This window comes from Podarcis erhardii (genome assembly GCF_964252035.2).
Source record: "Podarcis erhardii genome assembly, chromosome: 3".
Taxonomy (NCBI): domain Eukaryota; kingdom Metazoa; phylum Chordata; class Lepidosauria; order Squamata; family Lacertidae; genus Podarcis; species Podarcis erhardii.
Window position 1 is genome coordinate 123,932,498 of NC_138507.1, and position 8,930 is coordinate 123,941,427.

An 8,930-nucleotide genomic window follows, 5' to 3' on the forward strand; every position below is an offset into this window, starting at 1 on the left:
AGGGAGCTCTTTTCTAGGATTGAGGCCTCCTGGTGTTACAGACAAGTGTTTGGCCCAGCCCAGCCCACCACCGATCCGATGGACCTTTGCCTCCCTAACCTTATAGCCTCTAATAAAGAGAAGGTTCCTGGCTGGGTCCTTGTTAGAGGGCCTGATGCCTAGAGCCTCGTAGTGTGAACCACTGCTTAGAACCAGTTTATATTAAAAAGCTCTAATCCAATAGGTCTCTCCAGATGTTTCCATGGGTCTGGGGAGGTTGTCTCAATTGATTGTTGCTTCTCACATGCGAAGGGATCTTTTTAGGGCTTTTAGGGCTTCTGCCTCCCCTCTGCACTTGGCTCCAGCTCCCTCCCTCCCTCCCTTCCATCCATCCATCTAGTCCTTGTCAAGGACACATCCTCTTAAAACCTTTGAGTATGGCAACGGGAACGAGCACCTTGCGACAAGGTCACACCTGCAGGCCCTGCTCATCTTTCCAACCACAAGGTTAGGGAAATTGCAGTAGAGATTGCGTAAGTGCCTCTCGTGCAGTGAAACCACAAGCTGGTGCCTGCAACCCAGGCCAAGGAAGAGCTTGTGGGCTTCTCTGACTGTGGTTAGAAAAACCAGTGATGAGAAGACACTGGTTTCTCTGATAGGAAATTGAGACCCCCTCTTTTGATTCTGGCACACTCTGCTGAGCATTGCAGGGGGTAAGACTAGATGGCCCTTGGGTTCCCTTCCAACTCTACAGTTCCATGATCCTATGAGTGAAAAGCACACTGTCATCTTGTCCCTACAAGGCCTTGATGCCCTGGAGACAAGGCTGTTGCAACAAGCCTGTGGACTCTTGCACCATGCATAATATTAACCCAGCAGTGATGATTTATTAAATTTATATACCGCCCTTCATCCAAAGATTGCAGAGTTGTTTGCAGCATAAAAGCACAAAATGCAAAGCATAATAACGAAACAAAAATACGTCAGCCAAAGGCCCAATTGAAGAGGAAAGTTTTCACCTGGAGCCTAAAGCTCCAGAAGATCACAAAGAAGGGCCTCAGATGACCATCACAGGGTCCGGGTCGGTTCACATGGGGAGAGATGGTCCTTGAGGGATTTAAGGCTTTATAGGTCAAAACTGGCCCTTTGAGTTGGACCCAGAAGCTAATTGGCAGCCAGTGCAATTGGGTTGGGGTGATGGGCAGGATGGGAGAGAGCCTGGCTCCAGGCCCCCTTTGGACACCAGGCATTGTTTGGTGGCTGCCTGGGGCTTGCGCCTGGAGAGCCCTGTGTCCTGGGAGGCTGGACCACAGCTCTTCTTCAGCTCTGCGCTGTGCTGCACTGATTGCTTTGCTGTGCTAATTCCCATTTCTGTGTTTAATTCTCTCTCTGAAAAAAAAAAACAGAAATCGCCTGCCAAGAAGCTGAGCCATGCCATTAGCAAATCTCTTGGTTGTGTACCCAGTCGAGAGCCTCCTCACCCCGTGTACCCGGAGCAGCCAGAGAAGCCCCTTGACCTGGCCCACACAGGGTGAGTATCTCTTCCGTTCTGTGCCAGTCTCCTCTCGCTCTGCCTCCCTTTGTACACGTGGTGCCTGGGTTCATGAAAGGGCGGCCAAGAGAAACGCAGAGAGGAAGGGTCTCTGCCCGAAAAGGCTACCTGTACAAGGAGCCTTGAGAGTCATTTTGTGGATCCTCTTGGAGTGGATTCTCACTGTCTGGTCCTCGTCATTGTGCTGTGGATGGAAAGATGCTCAGCTCTGAGACTTCCTTCTATAGCTTCACAAGCGCTTGCAGAAGATTGGCTGACTGCAGCCTTCCCTGGTGTTCTGCCCTCCGGAACAGCCGTAGGATGCCCAGGATGATGGCAGTTGTGGTCCAGAGTGCCTGTAGGGGGGCAGTTTGGAGGAGGCTGTCCTGTCTCCAGAGGCAGAACTGTGGCAGGTGTGGGTGTATGTCTGTGTTCCAAATGGCTGGTTCTGCATGTGGCCTTACTGGCATCCTTGAAGCAGCATGTGGGGAGGTAACACCAGCATCCGGCGAGTCACTTTTTTAGCAGTTACTGAGTGATCAGAACCTGGCAGGAATCCTAGAATTGTAGAGTCAGAAGGAACCCCTAGATTCATCTAGTCCAGCCCCTTGCGATGCAGGAATCTGTAATCCTGCTCTGGTCCGATTGCCCAGGACATTATGTCGTTGAATGTTATTGAACTTGTGTGCTCACCAGATTTAATCCAGAAAGTGGCATCACAGGTGTTAAATCGGAAAAGGTCTGTGGGGGCCTCTTGCAGCAGGGGCAGTGATGGTCTGGAAGAGAAGTCACAGGTGTCCATGGTTTTCTCAGGCTGGGCTTGGTTGAGGAGACAGCTCTCTCGCACTGGTGTGGTATGATGTTCTGCAAAGTTTCTGCAAACAGATGGGAATGGATGCTGAATAAGCAGCCAACATTGTATGACCTCCCTGCAAACATTCTGCAAATTAATCAGGGTGAATGCTCAGGAAAGAGGTCGCAACCTCAATAGGTAAAGGTACCCCTGCCCGTACGGGCCAGTCGTGTCCGACTCTGGGGTTGTGCGCCCATCTCACTCTATAGGCCGGGGGCCAGCGCTGTCCGGAGACACTTCTGGGTCACGTGGCCAGCGTGACAAGCTGCATCTGGCGAGCCAGCACCAGCGCAGCACACGGAAACGCCGTTTAGCTTCCCACTATAAAGCGGTACCTATTTATCTACTTGCACTTAGGGGTGCTTTCGAACTGCTAGGTTGGCAGGCGCTGGGACCGAACGGCGGGAGCGCACCCCGCCACGGGGATTCGAACCGCCGACCTGACAATCGGCAAGTCCTAGGCGCTGAGGTTTTACCCACAGCGCCACCCGCGTCCCTCGCAACCTCAATACCCAACCTCAATACCCAATAATTTCATCTCCAAATATTGGGGAGGGGGTGCTACTATCCCCTTCTTCTCCTAGTTTTTTCAAGGCACCTCCATCTTTCTTTCTCCCATTCCCCCACCGGGCCTCACCGCAGCTAGCAGAAGGCTACGCCACCCTGGGCTGTGTTGGGAGGTGTGTGACATCGCGTGACACGTGCATGATGTCTTGGGGCCAACCTGGCAGCTATGTGGACAGCAGCAGTCCCAGGGTGGAGAGTCAGGAGAGGCAGAATGTGTTTGTTGCATTTTACTACGCCTTGTTCTCTTCTGATGTTGGGCACGGTGTGCCATGGAAAGGTTGCGTACAGATAAGCTGCTGATGGCATCTTGCTTTCTGTGTCTGTCTCTGCTGCCTCCCTGAGGCTCTCCCCACCCGCTTGCTGCTTGTCTTCAGAGTGGGAAGGAGTGTGGAAGAGGCAGCCTTTTGCCCAGCTCTCAGTGACTTCCTCTGAGCAGTTTTCCAGGAAGCCTGGAGCAGGCAGAGAGGTCAGGCCGTTGGGGTTTTGCATTGGATTGGAAGGGTGTTGGCGGGGGGGGGGTATAGTTTTTTAATTTAGGTAGCCCCCCAAAGGTGTCTGCTTGTTGGAACAGCCCTTTCGAAAATCCAGTTAAGAGCTCCATGGTTTTCAGGGTAGGATCCTAAGAGACAAGGAGAAAGAGTGTTTGTTTCCTGTAGAATTCCTAGCTTGACACTTATTCCCGGGGGTGTCTTGGCATGCCTGGATCAAGAACAACCTCCTTGGCTTCAGTTGTTTCCTAGGTCTGTTTTAAAGCACACGGCCAGAGTCCCTTTACCAGCCAGATGGGCGGGGTATAAATAAATTATTATTATTATTATTATTATTATTATTATTATTATTATTATAATTATTATTATTATTATTATTATACCACCTTCCCATATTGGCAGGGGCGGCAGATGGGTGGAGTTCCTGTTGCAAACATAAGCAATCTCTTGCTCCCTGGTGCCCGTCTGGTCCTTCCCCCCCACTGCCCCCCCCGAATACATTTTGCCACTGCCCATGTGTCCCTGGCAACACAGAACTCCTACCAAAATCCTGCAAAAGCTCAGCCCTTGTATTCAAGCAACCTGCATGCTTTATAAATGGGCAGTTTTGCGTAAATCGAGCATTGAATTAGAGGAGATATATATATATATGCTGCAACCTTAACCTAAACGTTAGGATGTAGAAGTTAGCAAATGAACAGAAATTAGATTTGGTCTTTCCTGGTAATTCTGATTTGCTAATGGAACAGATGAATCTGTGCCAGCGAGACCACGTGGCAGTGTTAATCGCTGCCTTTCCCCTAAGTCGTTTCACTTTTGAAAATTTGGAAGGGCGGATTTGGAACGGTGGGGTTGCTGTTTGCTGCACCACTGCCTGTTGGGCAGGTTTAGCTGGTTTGTTTATTTATCGCCTTCCACACATGTCTCAATGTGCAAAATGCAATAAGAAAATAAAAACAGGAAACAAAAGCCGATGAATTTTGAAAGCAATGCAAAGTAGGCACCCATGGCAGAAACCTATTCCTCCAGTTGGGGAAGCTTGTGGGAACACAAATGCCTTCAACTGGTTTTTGAAAGTGCAGGCCGTGTGCGCTTGTCATATTTCAATAAAAATGCTGTTCCCCAGAACAGGGACAGCCACACTAACAGCTCCGCTCTGAGTTACTGCAGAGCTGGCTTCGGATCTCCTTGGAAATTGCAAGAGAAGCCCTCCTGCAGACCACATCGACCTACTGGGTATGAACCAGTTTGAGGGTTCCTTTTCTTTTACAATTAAGCAATATATACACTTTAGGAGAGGGATGCGGGTGGCTCTGTGGGTTAAACCACAGAGCCTAGGGCTTGCCGATGAGAAGGTCGGCGGTTCAAATCCCCGCCACGGGGTGAGCTCCCGTTGCTCGGTCCCTGCTCCTGCCAACCTAGCAGTTCGAAAGCACGTCAAAGTGCAAGTAGATAAATAGGTACCACTCTGGCGGGAAGGTAAACGGCGTTTCTGTGTGCTGCTCTGGTTCGCCAGAAGCGGCTTAGTCATGCTGGCCACATGACCCGGAAGCTGTACGCCGGCTCCTTCGGCCAGTAAAGCGAGATGAGCGTCGCAACCCCAGAGCCGTCCGTGACTGGACCTAACGGTCAGGGGTCCCTTTACCTTTATTCATTGTATTGGGACGTGGGTGGCGCTGTGGTCTAAACCACAGAGCCTAGGAATTGCCGATCAGAAGGTCAGCAGTTCAAATCCTCACAACGGGGTGAGCTCCTGTTGCTCGGTCCCTGCTCCTGCCAACCTAGCAGTTCGAAAGCACACCAGTGCAAGTAGATAAATAGGTACCACTCTGGTGGGAAGGTAAAGGGCATTTCCGTGCTCTGCTCTGGTTTGCCAGAAGCGGCTTAGTCATGCTGGCCACATGACCCGGAAGCTATACGCCGGCTCCTTCGGCCAATAAAGCGAGATGAGCGCCGCAACCCCAGAGTCGTCCGCGACTGGGCCTAATGGTTAGGGGTCCCTTTACCTTTACTTACACTTTAGGAGATAATTACAGTGGTGCCTCGCAAGACGAAATTAATCCGTTCCGTGAGGCTCTTCGTATAGCGGTTTTTCGTCTTGCGAAGCAAGCCCATTGACAGCTTAGCGGATTAGCGCTATTAGCGGTTTAGCGGCTTTTAGCGGATCAGCTGATAAGCGGCTTAGCAGCTTAGGAAAAGGGGGGGAGGGGAAAAACCCCGCAGGAACTCGCAAGACATTTTCGTCTTGCAAAGCAAGCCCATAGGGAAATTCGTTTTGCGAAGCGCCTCCAAAACGGAAAACCCTTTCGTCTAGCGGGTTTTTCGTCTTGCGAGGCGTTCGTCTTGCGGGGCACCACTGTATATAAGACCGTCTCTCACAGTCCTGCACTCTGTAGGGCCATATACAGTTCCAATACCAACATCTTGAACTTAGCTCCATAGCAGAGTGGCACCTAGTGCAAATCCTGCAAAGCAAGGAGTGAGGTGCTGGGGGCATTTTGCCCCCTGAAGCAAGCATTTTGCCCCAGCTGCAGCCACAAGGGGAGCCCCACATAGAGCGCATTACAGTAATCCAATCCCGAGGTTACCAAGGACCACCATGAAACCTGTGTGTGTTTGCATGGAAGCAGATCTCGCTGAGTTTAATGGGCCTTGCTCCCAGGAAAGTCTGTAGAAATCTCTGCAGTCTCAGTGCGACCACAGGCCATTTGGGGCTGGCCCCAGGTGAGAGAGGTGTTTCTGGTGGGTGGCCACGGATTCATTTCAGAAGAAGGAAAATTGTTTTGCAATTAGAATCGCTACTCAAATTGCACCGTGTAATTTCTTCCCCTGGATTGCTATTTACCATAAAGCTTCAAGCGTTAATTCTGGGAGGAAAAGAAAATTAAAAGGAGCGGGCAATTTTGACATTAAAGCAACACTCCAAATTGCGAGGACTCCCGAGTACGGAGCGGTAATTTGGTAAAGCAATTAGCACACAAACGTTTTCCTTCTGATGCAGCTTCTTGTTCTGGCTGGTGCGTATTAGGCCCCGAATGGACTTGTGTAATGATCGCAAAGCAAATCCAGCCGTGACGGGTGGCTGCAGGTAAGTTCTCCTCCTCTCTGCCTCGCCAGCCGCTTCCTGCCAGGAAGCAAAATGGCATCTCCTTCCACAGCACGGAGGGGAGGCAGGAAGTGGGCAGAGAGAAGCCGGCAAGGAGGGCTGGCGGAGAATCAGACAGAGCTGGAGTCTGTAGAGCTGGTCCCTGCCTTGCCTGGCTCCACAGGCACACAGGGGGAACACACCAGTAGCCGAGGTGGCTGCAGAATTATTGATTCTTTCCACCCCACCTTTCTGTCCATAAGGCACCAAAGGTAGCAGATAAATTCCCACCACCACACAGCCAGTGAAACATACCAGGACATCTTGCAGGATAAAGCTAAAGAAAAATGCAAAGGTGCCCGGGATCGATTTGCTGGTTCTCAGTCCCCCTTGTTCAGCAGAGGGACTGCACTCCTGGTATTGTCTCCCTTTCAGCTTCTCTGCAATTCTCGGAGATGGGTTAGACCAGCTTCCTAGCTGGACGTGACTGTCCCATTTTTGACTGTCCCATGTTGCAGCCACTGGCTCGCCGCTTTTTAAAAGCATTAATGCCACCGCTGACCTTTTGTTTCCCGTCCTCCTAAGAGAAAGCTCAACATGAAGCTTCATGTTTGTTCTAGAGTTTGCATGCTTTAAAAAAAATCTCTAATGAGATCTCGTTTAGACTTTACGGTGTAATTGCAGAGCCTTACAGAGTCTTGTTTAAATTAGTGGTGGGAGTCTTTTACTCCATATGACAGAGTGAGTGTCAGAGATGTTTATCTTCTGGTACCCTTAAAAAAAAAGGAAAAAGCAGGAGAAACTGTATTTGGGTCAGGAAAAACAGCTCACCCTTTTCATTTCCTTCCGACTCTTTCCCTCTTGCTGTCGCTGTTTCTTTGTAGGTTTCGCCACTCTCTCCCTTTTGGATAAGATGCCGGCAAGATAAGGGAATAACCAGAACAGCTTTCCTAGATCAGGCCAATGATCCATCTGGCTTCATGGCCTTTTTGGCTGTGGCCCCCAGATAGAGGTAGCTGCTGCCCCTTGTTCCTCCCTAGCGCTGGCTTTGACTCAATGGGCATCACTTTCTAAAATGAAATTTCTGCCCCAGCTCAGAGTGTGGTGTTATTCATGCCAAGGTTGCCACAGTTCTTTAGTCAGGATTTCCTCGTTCTTCCATCCTTGTTCTATTAAGACTCTTGCTGCTGTAGCACAAGGATGGACAAAAGAATGGACAAGAGAAATTGATGGATTACGCAGAATTGGCAAAACTGACACACAAACTACATGACAAGGATAACTCTGATTTTAAAGATGAATGGGAACCCTTCACAAAGTATTTAAAGAAACAACAAAATGAACTGGACACCTTGGCAGGTTTTGAATAGACTTTTGCAAACTTTTTATTGATAATATTTAGATAGACAAATTAAGGATCTGTACAGTTTTGTAACATGCAGAAAATAACATAGGTTGATAAACCAGAGAGAGGAGCTGAGGGAAGTCTGGGGGGGGGGAATAGGGGGGATTTTAAGAATGATATGTTTTCTGATAAAATGTTATGTTGAAATTATATATATATATATAAAAAGATAATGCCAAGGTTGCAGGTTTGATCCCCATATGGGACAGCTGCATATTCTTGCATTGCTGGGGGTTGGGCTAGATGATCCTCAGGGTCCCCACAATTTTATTTATGATCTATGACGCCTAAGTGGTGGCTTTTACAACACATAAAGTTACAATTGCAACTAAACAGCAATATAAACCCGTCAACTGGGAAAGCCAAATATAGGCACCTGATAGCAAAAGCCTTGCTGGGGCAAAATGGCTTTTAATGGCTCATCGGTGGTGGCACCCGCTCTGGGGAAAGCCCTCCCACCAGATGTCAAAAGAAAAACAACTACCAGACTTATAGAAGACATCTGAAGGCAGCCCTGTTTAGGGAAGCTTTTAATGTTTGATGCATTGTTGTTGTTGTTTAGTCGCTTAGTCGTGTCTGACTCTTCGTGACCCCCTGGACCAGAGCACGCCAGGCCCTCCTGTCTTCCACTGCCTCCCGCAGTTTGGTCCAACTCATGTTTGTGGCTTCGAGAACACTGTCCCACCATCTCATCCTCTGCCGTCCCCTTCTCCTTGGGCCCTCCATCTTTCCCAACATCAGGGTCTTTTCCAGGGAGTCTTCTCTTCTCGTGAGGTGGCCAAAGTCTTGGAGCCTCAGCTTCAGGATCTGTCCTTCCAGGGAGCCCTCAGGACCGATTTCCTTCAGAATGGATACGTTTGATCTTCTTGCAATCCATGGGACTCTCAAGAGTCTCCTCCAGCACCAGAATTCAAAAACATCCATTCTTCGGCGATCAGCCTTCTTTATGGTCCAGCTCTCACTTCCAGACATGGATCCCTTCATGGATCCCTTCATGGATCACTGCCTTGTCGTGGCGAAGG

At 49.6% G+C, this 8,930-nt stretch overlaps 1 protein-coding gene across 3 annotated transcripts in view; it reads left to right on the forward strand.

Moving 5' to 3' along the window:
• The window catches only part of DTNB (dystrobrevin beta), a 101,265-nt gene that overhangs the window by 38,755 nt on the left and 53,580 nt on the right, over positions 1–8,930 (forward strand). For all 3 annotated transcript variants that reach the window (XM_081854734.1, XM_081854736.1, XM_081854735.1), the window contains exon 9: positions 1,386–1,510. In XM_081854734.1, the coding sequence (XP_081710860.1) occupies positions 1,386–1,510 (125 nt within the window). The remainder of the gene's footprint in view (positions 1–1,385; positions 1,511–8,930) is intronic.